Source organism: Myotis lucifugus, unplaced genomic scaffold, assembly GCF_000147115.1.
Source record: "Myotis lucifugus unplaced genomic scaffold, Myoluc2.0 scaffold_88, whole genome shotgun sequence".
Taxonomy (NCBI): domain Eukaryota; kingdom Metazoa; phylum Chordata; class Mammalia; order Chiroptera; family Vespertilionidae; genus Myotis; species Myotis lucifugus.
In genome coordinates this window covers 923,572-937,779 of record NW_005871136.1, presented here as the reverse complement: position 1 = coordinate 937,779, position 14,208 = coordinate 923,572, and the positions used below count along the sequence as shown (strand labels likewise).

General features: G+C 45.6%; 1 protein-coding gene across 2 annotated transcripts in view; it reads right to left on the bottom strand.

The window, feature by feature from the left end:
* Nucleotides 1–14,208, bottom strand: part of WWP2 (WW domain containing E3 ubiquitin protein ligase 2) — a 103,047-nt gene that overhangs the window by 57,365 nt on the left and 31,474 nt on the right. For both annotated transcript variants that reach the window (XM_006091167.3, XM_023756003.1), the window contains 2 exons: nt 13,915–14,052; nt 11,576–11,672 (listed from right to left, as the gene is read on the bottom strand). In XM_006091167.3, the coding sequence (XP_006091229.3) occupies nt 11,576–11,672; nt 13,915–14,052 (235 nt within the window). The remainder of the gene's footprint in view (nt 1–11,575; nt 11,673–13,914; nt 14,053–14,208) is intronic.

Here is a 14,208-nt window from a genome sequence, read left to right as displayed (position 1 = left end):
TTTTTCTATCTTGGGAAATGAGGCCCAGGATAGAAAGGGGAGTTTCTTTGACCTCAATTCAGCCATGTTCGTCTTCGAGCTCAGCAAAAGAGAAGTTTCAGGGTATAACAAGTAATAGTGGGTTTTCCTCCACTTAAAAAAAAAAAAAAGATGCATACGTTAAAATTGCCTAATAAACTTAAAGCTCTTCTCACATTCCAAAGCAGGGGTACTTGCCTGGATGCTGGATGACTAGACCCAAGAGGGAGGCTCCCATCCTCCACCCAGGCCTCGTAACTGGGCATTGTCTTTTAATAGCAGCATGGAAACAAAACTGAGTGAGGCTGGGCCAGTTTCCAGCAAGACAGAACCAGTAAAAAACAGGCACTTAAAATAGAAGCATGGTGAAGAAATGGGAAGCGGTGATGGGAAAAGAAACGGTTTCCACCATTCAGAGAGGCATCAATAAGCAAACCTACTCTCATGTACACCCTCCTCAATTCTGCCTCCTCATTCAAACGTGGATTAGAAGGGGAAAAAATAGGGAGGGGGGATAAAAAGGAGAGATGAAAAGGGAAAGGCGCAATTTTGAGTTAAAATGGGACCATTCTAGTTATTCCAAGGGTAATTTACGGCTCCATTCCACACCCTACCTCTAGCTGCCAGCCTCAGAAATGACAGGAAAGGTAAAAATAAAACTGCTGCCAAGTCCGTTCTCCATTACAGAAAGACAAATGATTGACTTCTGCCCAACCTGGAGTACAGAGCAATTTTCTCAAAGGTGGCAGCTTTATGGGACTAAAATTTTCATCTTAAGAAAGAATATACAATAAATTGCACTCACCTAACATGATCTCACTCATTAGATCCAGAGACACAGAAGCATCAAACAGACTGTCAAACCTCAGAGGGAAGGTAGGGGAGGGTGGGAAGGGAGGAGAAGAGATCAACCAAAGGACTTGTATGCATGCATATAAGCAAAACCAATGGATACAGACAGTAGGGGGATGAGGGCATGTGCTGGGGGGTGGGAGTGGCTGGGAGAGGTCAATGTGGGGGAAAGGAGACATATGTAATACTTTAAACAATAAAGAATTTAGATTTTAAAAAATATTAAAATTGCACTCATCTAATCTAATTCCAGGCTGCATGCTGAGCTTAACCGTAAAGAATGCTCAAATTTTGTTTTGGAATCTAGAATTAAAGTTACTTTTACTATTCACATTCATTATGGTATTATATACTAGTAAGCATCTAGTCTATGAAAAATTAAACTTGAACACAAAATAAAGATAAATTAAAAGTCACATTTATAAACGGAAGGATAGCCCTAGTGAAAATGATAAAATGCCACACACTTGCTTATGTTAAGTTTATATGGCAGAGTTGACTTCAAGAAAAGAGATCATCCAGGCAAGACTAATCTAATTGCGTGATCTCTTAAAAGCAGAGTGCCTTCTCCAACAGATGTCAGATGTGTAGGGCAGAAGAGAAAATCAGACAAATTTGAAGTGTGAGGGAGATTTGACACACTCTTGCTGGCTTGAAGATTGGGGGTACACATGAAATAAAATGTGGGTGGCCTTAAGGAGCTGATAGAGGCCCTGAATGACAGCCAGTCGGACATGGGACCTCAGTCCCACAACCACAAGTAACTGAATTCAGCCAATGACCTAAATGAGCTTTGAAGCAAATTCTTCCTTAGAGTTTCCAGATAGGCATGCAGCCCTGCCATCACCTTGATTTTGGCCTTGTGAGACCCTGAGTAGACAATCCAGCTGGCCATACAGTGCCAGACATCTGACCTACAGAACTATGAGCTTATAAATGGTGTTGTTTTAAGCTCTAAGTTTGTGATGGTTTGTTACACAACAATAGAAAACTAATATATCTTTTCAATACAAATAAATGTCCATTTCCACAGACGATATTAACTCTCAAATATATATTAGGTAATAGCCTTAGCCTAAATTCTTGCTAATCACCCTACCTCACTCTAATTAGAGGGCCTTACTATACAGTTATGGCACTGCCCTAGATAATCAGTGCTCATCTCACAGGGACATTTCTGTGATCCAAATGTCCTTTATGAGACACATTTTTAAGATTCAACAATCACTTGGGAATTGGAACAACTAACCATGAGTGAGATATTACAATTCTTAGAGGGTAACATTCTTTTCTGGTAGAGTTCAGGTAGATGAACTTTACACATTCTTTTTCCAAACAAGATGTAGTTACGTGGCAACTTATCTCTAATTCCAACGTTTACCTTAAAAGTTGCACAGATTTGAAAAGAATCTATATAATAAAAGCCTAAATGACCATTATGGCGGAACAACCAGTCGCTATGATGCGCACTGACTACCAGGGGCAGACGCTCAATGCAGGAGCTGCCCCCTGGTGATTAGTGCGCTCCCACAGGGGGAGCGGCCGCTCAGCCAGAAGCCAGGCTCACGGCTGGTGAGCGCAGTGGTGGTGGCAGGAGCCTCTCCTGCCTCTGCAGCAGCACTAAGGAGCAAGGAGCCAAGCGGTAAGGACCCTGCCGCTAAGGAGCAGCGAGCTGAGCAGTAAGGAATAAGCAGGTAGGCAGTAAGGAGCAAGGGATCCCAGATTGCAAGAGGGATGTCCAACTGCGAGAGGGCGTAGGCCAGGCTGAGGGATTTCCCCCCCACCCCAGTGCATGAATTTTCTGCACTGGGCCTCCAGTAGTCTATGAAAAGAGTGCCATATGGAAATATCAATCATGAAGGAAAAAAACAGATGAAACAGGAGAGACTGAGCAAGCAGTGGGAACCCACCATGTTCTTGGCAGTTAGGCTAAGCCTTGGAAGGCACAAGGCAGTCCTGATAAAAAGTCTTCCTACATCCTGTGCCCCTGAAACCATCGCTTCTCAAGAGTAGGGGTGCCAAGGAATGTAAACCAGTAGCAAGACCCACCCTAACGGTCTGGCAAACCAGGAGCAGAAACACAAGACTCTTTCACCTCAACAAATATTTATTGAATGGCTGCTACGTGCAGCAAGGAACTAATCTGGCCCTACTGGAGACACAAAGATGAATAAGGCAAGGCACCTTTGACATCATGTTTGAGGATTCAGCACCACTACCCCTGTACCCTTGCAAAAAAAAAAAAAAAAAGTAGATGGAAAAAGGCAAAAGTAACTCCTCAATTCCTTATTCTTTTCTAAGTGTAAACAAAATGGTATAATTTAATTTAAAATAAAGCTTTTTAAAAACTTTGTTTAAAGGCAAACATTTTAAGGTAAAATTAAAAACACACACAACTAAAGAACAAAACCAACCTGGTCCTAATCTCCCCTTCTCCTTCACAAAATAACAATTATTCACACCATATCCTACTCTAGGTTTTTACTAATATCATTTAACATTTTTGTCATTTTGTCTTTTAAAAAATTGTACCAACAAAGACCATATTGTAAGCTCGCAAAGTAGACCTAGCACACAGACGTGCTATAAAATTCAGAGGAAAGCCAAACAGAAAACCTTCAGACAAGGTTTTTCTTGTGGACAATTCTTGTTCTCTTTACACCATTAGATGCAGAATTTTACACTCCATTATCAAATATTCAGCGAGCCAAAGAAACTTTCAAGTCATCAAGACAGAGAGAAGGCAGGCCAAACACAGACTTAATATAAAAAGTTAGTCTAGAGATGTGAAACAAAGAACACAAGACAGGAATGAAAAGGCAAGAGCATGAAAACAACTCCAAAGATGTAAAAAATCACAAGAAACAATGGAAAAATATCCTCGGGTGAGGATTAACAAAACAGCCACCAAAAAAAGCAAAAATCACAAGAAACATAAATGGGCTAACAGTGACAGTGTAAAGATAGAAGTTATCATATTGGTTTCTTAAAAATCCAGTTAAGCCCTGCCGGCATGGCTCAGTGGTTGAGCATCAACCTATGAACCAGGAGGTTACGGTTGGATTCCCGGCCAGGGCACATGCCTGGGTTGCAGGCTCAATCCCAGTGTGGGGCGTGCAGGAGGCAGCCAATCAATGACTGTCTCTCATTGATGTTTCTATCTCTCTCTCCCTCTCCCTTCCTCTCTGAAATCAATATATATATACACTAGAGGCCCAGTGCACAAAAATTCGTGCACTCTGGGGGGGGCGGGGGAGTCCCTCAGCCCGGCCTGTGCCCTCTTGCAGTCCAGGACCCCTCAGAGGATGTCCACTTGCCGGCTTAGGCCTGCTCCCCAGGGGGATTGGGCCTAAGCTGGTAGTCAGACATCTCTCTGGCAGCCCGGGAGCCCTTGGGGGATGTCCGACTGACCGCTTAGGCCTGCTCACTGTTGGGAGTGGGCCTAAGCCGCAGTCAGACATCCTTAGTGCTGCTGAGGAGGCGGGAGAGGCTCCCACCACCACTGCTGCGCTTGCAGCCGTCAGCCCAGCTTGTGGCTGAGAGGAGCTCACCCTGTGGGAGCACAATGACCACTGGAGGGCAGCTCCTGCATTGAGCGTCTGCCCCCTGGTGGTCAGTGTGCGTCATAGCAACCAGTTGTTCCTGGTCGTTCTGCTGTTAGGGTCAATTTGCATATTACCCTTTTATTATATAGGATATATTTTTATCCAGTTAAATGCCTTTGTAAGCAACACCATCTAAAATATAAGTACCAAAAAGGTTAAAACTAAATGGATGGGGGGGAAAATATGCCAAGAAAATACAAAACAAAAGAGAGGTGGGATAACTATGCTAATGTCCAAACAGATTTTCAAAAATAATTGGTAAAATTCAGGTACAATTTACATATAATAAAATCACCCTTTTGAAGGGTGCAGTTTAATGAGTTTTAACAAATGTACACAATCATGTTACCATCACTACAATAAAGACATAGAGCACTTCCAATGCCCCCAAACATGTCTTGGTACTCTTTTTTTGAGAGAGAGAGTTTTTTTGTTGATTTTTAGAGAGAGAGAGAAAGGAAGGCAGAGGGAGAGAGAGAGAGAAACGTCAATGTGTGAGAGCAAAACATAGATCAGCTGCCTCCTGCTAGAGGATATTGCCCTCTATGTATCTGTCTCATCCTAGATGCCACAGTCCTTGATGTCAGGGACCACTTTTATCTTTTTCTCACCACAACCTGGCACAGAGCCTGGCATTCATGTTTGTGGAATGAATATTGCCTTAACTGCAGATTTCTGCCTTACTTCCTCGGAGTTCATAAAAAGGTCCTCACCAGCTTTCTGGTGCACACCACACCTCTCTTGGTTCATAGAGAAGAAATGACCAATAAATACCTATGAAATAAACAGATCTGAACAAACAAATGTATAATCTATAATAATAAAGGCATAATATGCTAATTAGACCAGACATCCTTCTGGACAAAGCCGTGGCGGTGGCAGCAGAGGCAGAGGCAGTTGCCGTGGTGGCGGGGCTGAGTCCCTTGCATGAATTTTGTGCATCGGGCCTCTAGTAATGTATAATGTGTATTTCAATTAGTAAAAACTTAGTTAATTAGCATATAAAGGAATGTATAATTAATCTCCATGATTACTTTTCAATAGCTGCTTTGAGAATGCAGCAGGGCTCTTATCCACAGTCTCAATCCTATTCCATATAAGCCAACTGCTCGGAAGAGAGTGCTGTAAGCTCCTGTGAGCAGGGACTGTGTCTTAGTTATCACTGAATGAACAAATGATTTGCACTTTTCCTTTCCTTATTCCTTTCCCTTCCCCAGCAATCTTAAGAGGCTATAATAGCCACTTTAAGTAAAAGCTGCTGAGTGGAAGGCCCAATGGAAACTGTAAAAGGTGTTTGATTGAGCTTCATGCTGACATCTCCAAATAACTGCACTTCCAAATCAAGTAGCCTTGAGTCATCTTAACTGAAGGAGTCATTGGTGACCAACAATCACTGAGAGAATGGCCCAGTGCCCGGAGGCTCGGTTCCCTTCCCTCCCTCACGGTTAGCTTTGCTTCCCAATACCCCTTGGGCCTCCCAGGACTCCCAGCAGTGTTCCCAGCAGAATCACGCCTGGCTGAGTTTATTTTTCTTTCCTTTCTGGGCTAGGCTGTCTGCAGACACAGCTGAGGAGCTATTTAGAGCTCACCAGAGACCTTGGGGTTCTATAAGTCTCTGAGATTACACCTCTTTTAAATCTTCAGAAGTCACTAATGCCAAGGAAAGGGAGTCAATAAATGTGATGTGTTTTCATCAAAGCAAGACAAAAAGGAAAAGGGGGAAGAAGCGTGCATGAAAACTCATAAGAAGTTTTAAACTTTTACATGTAACAAAATCACTGGTTTGGGTTGGGACGAGCATGTTAAAACACAGATTCTGATCAACACTGGCCAACACTCACAGCTGATGATGGACATAGACAAATTTAAGGCCTCCAGTCCTTCACTAATCACACATGCACACACATTCATGCACATTCACATATACTCCTATGCAAAATAACTGAAATGCATACAAGAAAATTAGTCATAAAGTCCCTACCTACAGCTTCTTCACCAAGAAGCTCAACTAGACCCTAAGGCCCTGCACGGACCATGGACAATGGACAACAAACTCTCTACAAACTCCTGCCCCACTCTCCCCTGTCTTCCCCTCGCCACTGATTTCTTCTCACTTCCGTAGTTTTCAGACCTATTCATGAAAAACTGAGTGAACCTAAAAGCAAATTCAATGCATTCTTCCACTTTTTGGTACCATTTCTCTGTATGACTTTGGAAAATCGACAGGGATTCTAGACTGAAGAGCTAGTTATTCAAGCTGGGAGAAATCTTAAGGCTGAGCTTAGAGGAGCAGCATCACTAGGAGACAGGCCTATGGCTTCCATCCGTTAGTTGATTTCACCTTCACTTCCTGATTTCACACAATAACTGGGGAGAAGGGAAAATGACAGGTGGCGAAGACTCAGCAAACGACAGCGGGACTCTGACATCCTGGCTTTCCACTCTTCAGACTGGAATTTCACAATCACTTCTAACCTAAAAGTAACTCCAAACCCAGCTGGCAGCACCAGTACAGATCCCCTCTGCTGGGTTCTTTTTGCCTCCACGTACACCCTACTCCAGTGATGGCGAACCTATGACACACGTGTCAGAGGTGACACGCGAACTCATTTTTTTGGTTGATTTTTCTTTGTTAAATGGCGTTTAAATATATAAAATAAATATCAAAAACATAAGTCTTTGTTTTACTATGGTTGCAAATATCAAAAAATTTCTATATGTGACACGGCACCAGAGTTAAGTTAGGGTTTTTCAAAATGCTGGCACGCCGAGCTCAAAAGGTTTGCTCGCCATCACTGCCCTACTCCCAGCTTCTCTAGTTCATGCGTTAGCTGCCTCCACAAGTCCCTAACAACGGACCATGGACAACCACCTCTCTGCAAACTCCCACCCCTTTCTCTCCCCAGTTTTTTCCTCTCGTTTCTCCTCTCTGAGCTTCTCCAGCGCTCACAGTTTTACGTGCCTGTCTCACATACAACGTGTGCATCACGAAGACGGTGGAAAGCGCTCCAGGCAAGCCCTGTGCAATGTGTGCACCATACCAGGCACACATTATTCGAGCTTCAAAACCTGAATTGACTTAGGCATGGTTCCCAAAGCCAGCCCTCATTCCAGCAAAATAAAATAAGTAGTGGGGAATTATTAAAGGGTGTGGTGGGTACTCCCCGTGCCAACTAGCACACACTCTCCCAGGGGGCTCCGTGATAGCACTTTCCGCTGCTGGGATAGGAACACGGGCTGAGGACACAGGGCAGGATGGCACACCAACAGACAGAATCCTCAGCATGTCACGTCAGCGCCCCACTCCAATCAACCAAACGGTGTTAGAGCAGCCCTCCCAGCCCACCAAGATTAGTGCTGTTCTGACACATGATCTGGCAGTGACCAGCTTTCCTCTGGAACCCATTCCCCCACCTCCCAAACGAAAGTCTCAGGCCTGAGATTTTTAGGTGACAGGAATGCAAGGCCAATGTGGAGCACCAACTCAGAATCATCAGCTACACTGCTACACACAGAAACGGGGCAAAACAGAAACAAGTGGTCATTACTGAGCCTGCAGAAAGCCTAGGTTCTGAAATCTGTCTGCCTCAATAGCAAACAATTTCTCCATCGTAGTTCAGCTCTCTGAGGTGGGTATGTGACACTTTTTAACTTTTCTGCTGTGAAATATACCATGTAAACAAAAGAATACATTAAATACACATTCCGTTTAAAGAACAGCAAGATGAACACTCAGGGACCCACCGCCCAGGCTGAGCATTAACATTCCCAGCTCCTCTAAGTTTCTGTGTGTTTCTTCCTCATTATACCCATCCCCACCTCCCCAATGATGACCATTCTCCTGAATTCAAGGCTCATTATTCCCTTCAATTTTTTATAGTTTTATTACCTATGAAGGTATTCATTACAAAACATATGATTCAACTTTATATTTTCTAATTTTATATAAATTTACATCATACTGTATATTTGTTTTCTATGACCCGCTTCTCTTGCTCAATGTTATGTTTCTGAGATTCGACCACGTTAATGCAACGATCTTGCACCCATCTTTACCTCGGGACAGTACTTCATTATTGGACTATACAGCAGCCCATGCTGTTAACTCTTTCTTTAATCAGACAGACCCACTGACTATGTACTAATGCGGTCTGCCTGCAAATAAATTCATGCTTTGTGAATTCTTGGTGGTTAAACCACGCTGGCTTCCATGTGGCAGACCAGATGATACAATAACTGGCGCTGTTTCACTCGATTATTCTTTTTGTTGTTGTTGCTAATCCTCACCCGAGGATATTTTTTCCATTGAGTGGAAGGGAGGGGGAGAGACAGAGAGTGAGAGAAACATTAATGTGAGGACACATGGATTGGTTGCCTCCTGCACGTGCCCCAACTAGGGCCGGGGATGGAGCCTGCAACTGAAGTACCTGCCTTTGACAGGAATCAAACCCCCCGGGACCCTTTAGTCCATGGGCCAACGCTCTAACCACTGAGTAAAACTGGCTAGGGCTCATTCGATTATTCTTAAAGACTGGGCAAGATCTCACTGAGAGATGGAGCTTCGAGGCCTTGGTCGGCAAGCAAAGGTGCTAGATGAACTTGGGTAGATGAACCCCTAAGGTAAAGCCCTCACTCGGTTCCAGTTCCATGGCTTAATAAGGCAGGGGGGGAAGAGGAGAGGAAAACATTGCTTTGACATTGCAATCTTCACCTTCACGGCACATCAGAGCACCTTTGATCATGGTGAATGGCACCCAAGTCCAAGAAAAACCTACCCTTCAGACAGTGAAAGCTAAATATTTAGTCTGGGAGGCAGCAGACAGAAGCCCATCATTCTCTCTGCCCTGGCAAACCAAAGACAGCAGAGGATTGCCCTTGAACCCTGAAGGTTTGATTCATCACCCTCTTAACTGATGTGAATGCATCAGCAATGCCTCACTTCCTGGGTTGGGGGGAGGGGGAGAGGGGTGCAATAGACAGTCTCCAGAGCAAAGAAACCCCCACCGCTGTCACTGAACACTCCCAGTGCACAAGGTCCTCAGACTGACACACCTCATCTCAGTTCATTCCTGCAATAACCCCATGAGACAGGTAATATCCCTCTTTTACACCTGAAAAAACTGATGCACCAAGAGGTTTAGTGACCTCTCCAATACCCCACAGCAAGTTGTACTGGGAGGACTCTCATCCAGTCAACTACCCTGCTACCTACCCCCTGTGTGTGCACACTGACCAGCAGCCATGAGGAAAGGGGTTCCTAGAGACACAGAAGATACTGCCTTCGGGTGATTCTTTCAAAGTGCTTGCTGCTGCATGGGAGCAGGTTCCATGTGAACACAGAATAGATGGCTGAGGCTGCAGTGGCGAGGCAGACGGAGGAGGACTCCCATGCGGTTTATAATAGCTGGAAGGCGCTCTGCCCACCAATAATGAACTAGCATTGACTGTCTACCACATGTCATTGCAAAAACGCATCTGGCTGTCTGTTGAAGTCTGCCTGCAGTTTTAACAGTCAACAATCCTCCACACAAACAACAACAAAGAAGGGCTAGCGGGATACAGCATATGAATTTCAGGGTCTCACAACTGGAGAACTTCAGAGAACAATACATAGGGCCAGAACTTAAGTCCAAACTTGTTAGGAGCTGGACTCTGCCTTCCCGCTCCAAATAAGTGTATCAGTTGTTTGACACAAAATGTCCAAGTCAGCTGCAAGGCCAGAGTGGTGGTGACCGGTGCCAAAGCTAAGAAGCCATCACTCTGGCCGAAGCCGGTTTGGCTCAGTGGATAGAGCGTCGGCCTGCGGACTGAAAGGTCCCAGGTTCGATTCCGGCAGGGGCATGTACCTTGGTTGCGGGCACATCCCCAGTGGGAGATGTGCGGGAGGCAGTTGATCGATGTTTCTCTCTCATCGATGTTTCTCTATCTCTCTCCCTTCCTCTCTGTAAAAAAATCAATTAAAAAAAAAAAAAAAAAGAAGAAGCCATCACTCTGAGGCTAAAATGCTGAGGTGTTCTCTCGGCCAATACTCGGCACCGACTCCTCTGTTTTCTCTAGTTCTGGGTGCCCATCACTCCTTGGTGGACACAGGTTTGCCAGTTATACTGTTGGTCCTAATGCTATGAGACTTGACTATTTATCCAACCTGTAAGTCACCTAGTGAGTCACAGAAAGAGGCAACTGGTCTTTAGAGCGTGGGGGATGCCACTGCAGATGCGTGGAGAAAAGCAAACAGGGAAACATACCCTGGCTTCTAATGACGCTATAGACAAAAGCCCCAAACACCCAACCCTCTCTTGCTTCTGACACTTGCCAGGCTCAAAACAACCAAGTCCAGAGAGGCTGATGGCTGTCCTCAGAGGAATCTTTCCAGCCGCTGTGGGTATTGGCTGAAATCATAAGGTTTCTCCGAGCATTTTCCCCCACACCCTGGGACTTGTTTGGGAAGATTTTGCCAGTTATTTGCCTACTCTCCACCGATTAACAAGGATTTACTGTGGTTCTTCTCCTTAAAATGTCTGGGGATTTTGTACATTGTAATAAACAGCCCCTCTCCATCGCCCTAATACACTTAAAACTATTCTTCTGCCTGGGAACTGAGTTACCGTGAAAATGAGTTTGCATTAACCCAGGTGTAAGATGGGAATGTAGGTAAATAAAATTTAAGTCATCCGTGATATGTGTAACAAGTAAAATATAACTCAGACTCGAAGGACGGGAGGTCTTAACCAACCCCCCAGAAGAGAAACAGAAAACGTCACATTACAAAGCAGCGTTGCTCTAAGCATTTCTGTGTGTATCTTGGAAGGGTAACCGTGGCCGCTGCACCCGATGTATAAAAAGCAGTCAAGTTCTGTTCGCCAGTTCCTCTTATCCAAATAACCATTAGCCAGTTCCAGTCTTCGACAAGCGACCCCTGACCCTTCCGAGAACCCTCAGTTTTGTCCTCCCCTCTGGGCCTCCTTAACACATGAGGTCAGTTATAAGCTCTCTGGAAATGTCCACCAGTTTCTAACATAAATCGTTCCTTGCCACTTGGCAGCGTGTTTTCAATGGCCCTACCCATCCTCCGGGCTCCTTCTCATCCACAGGGGTCTTACCGGGATCTCCCTCCAAAGCAGTTGGTGCTGGGGGACTGGTGCCGGCTCTCGGCAGTGACAGCGGTCCCGCTGGATTCTCTCGAAGGTGGCTGTGATCCTAGAAAGGGGATCCATCCCAAGAAAAGACAGAAACGTTGAGAAGCTCAACCCGTGCTTGAGATGTGGCTACAGCACAGAGCTCCCCTGTGTGTGACAGTTACCCACCACGTGGGACTCAGAGAGGCGAGCGAGCTGCAGCCGCCAGCACGAGAAGGAACAGGGGCAGTGGGTGAGATCTGATCAGGGCCACGAAACAGAGGGGCTCAAACCTGGGAAACAGCTCTTCTCCAAGACCTTCAAGAATGTCTAAGGCACTTACCAGCATGTTGCCTTACACAGCACATGAACTTCGGCCATCCACATGAGACAGAGAACAGATGCTGACCATGCAAAGTGGGGGCAAGGAATTGGGGCATTTCTCCATGTCACAACCAGAGGACTTTTCTCTTTTTTTTTTTCCTTCTTTTTTTTTTAAAATATATTTTTATTGATTTTAGAGAGGAAGGGAGAGGAAGCGACAGATAGAAAAACATCAAGGTTGAGAGAGAATCATTGATCGGCAGCCTCCTGTACGCCCCACACTGGGGATTGAGCCCGCAATCTGGGCATGTCCCCTGACCGGGACTTGAACTGTGACCTCCTGGTTCATAGGTCAACGCTCAATCACTGAGCCACGCCGGCCTGGCAACCAGAGAGCTTTTCAAAAGCCAAATCAAATTCAATTAAAAATCAAATCATGATACTATTCTGCTAAAAACCTTTCCTTAGGATGGGGTTCAAAAGGATTTGAACCCCAGGCCTTCAAGGCTGTGTGATCTGAGCTGACCTGCCTCTGTAGCTTCACCTCTCACCACTCTCCTTGCTCCCCACAATCCACCCACCCTGGCCACCTCTGTTCCCACACAGGCCAAGCTCACTCCCACTTCTGAGCCTCTGCACATGGGACCCTTCCACCTCTGACTCAGCCACCCCTTTATCCACACCCCCACCTTGGCCTGTCAGAACTCCTCATACTCCAGAGGTCTCAGCTTCCCCAGAGGAACTTTCCGTGCCCCTGCCCCCAATTTAGATGAGATCCCCTAAAGTAGGAGATTTCATACTGCCCACTATCTTTCCTTCATAGCTTTTGTCACAATTATAGTTACACAGTTATTTGTGCATTTACTTGTTTGATGTTTAGCATCCCCTGCCCCCACCGAGTAAATTATAAGCTCCTGGGAGTAGACACCAAGTGAATTTTGCCCCTGCCATCTAGCTAGCACCTGGTCCAAGATCTAGCACATACTAGGTCAGCCGTGGGCAAACTACGGCCCGCAGGCCGGATCCGGCCCATTTGAAATGAATAAAACTAAAAAAAATAAGACCGTACCCTTTTATGTAATGATGTTTACTCTGAATTTATATTAGTTCACACAAACACTCCATCCATGCTTTTGTTCCGGCCCTCCGGTCCAGTTTAAGAACCCATTGTGGCCCTTGAGTCAAAAAGTTTGCCCACCCCTGTACTAGGTGCTCAATTACCTATACGTGTGCTGTTTTCCTCCATGCACCAAAAGTACACAAGCACCATTCGGTCCAGCTCAGGGAGGATTCTCAAGTCAAGGCCCAACCGTTCCCCAGGTGCCCTTGAATTAGAATTCCAATTCCACCCCCTTGAAGCTATAGAAAGCCTGTTTGGGGCCTGGAAAGTCCCTTAGTTACATCACATTTGACAAGAAAAATTATGGAGAAATCCAACCCATTATTTCTGACTTCATGAAATAATTTCCTGCTAGATCCAAGGTGACTAATTTCAGATTGGATTAAAAACAAACAAACGGCCCACATTCAGGGCAGAGCGGGAAACACTCTTCAAATTCCCTGCCCCTGTCAGTATTTTGCTAGTGTGAATCTCTAAGACACAGAGTCCCCTTTCCCAGCAATAGCATCTCATAAAAGACACCCTCAAAGCTCGCCAGGAAGGTTAACTGCATGGGGGTGAGGAAAAACGGGCCCAAGTAACATGTAATAAAGACCTTCTATTGTCCAAAGCCCCTGTGGGATGAAAGGAGGTTTTTCTCTGCTCTCAAACCAAACACCACACTTAAAAGACGACACTTATTTTGGTCCTTTGTCGGAAAGCTGTCCTTGTAAAATCATGTCACGATTTTGATCATGCTTATGGACGCTGAAAGGAATCAGGGCTAGCTATGGGCCAGGGCTGGCTGAGCCGTACCCAAACCAGGGACCTGGTAGAGAACCAAACTCTGGGCACCTCCCTACCCCCCCGCCCCACCCCTGGGGAGCAGGGCAGCACTCACCGTCTGTCACGGCACTGCCATTAGGCACGCTTCCCAGATCAACAGTCGGCCCGTCCAGGAAAATTGTCAGCTCACCGCCCGAGACAACACCGCCTTTGTTCTCCGTCTGCAGGTTCAGGGTCAGCTGTGTGTTCTCCACTGTTGGACACAAAAGGCAACGCGGATGGGAGAAAGCAAATGCACCCGGAGTTAAGATTCTGGAAGTTGTAAGCTCCCACTTCGCCTACTCTGGCTCCCCTGGCAACATTTTGCCGCAGCTTCAAATCTGTCTGTGGCATGGGAAACAGAACGGGA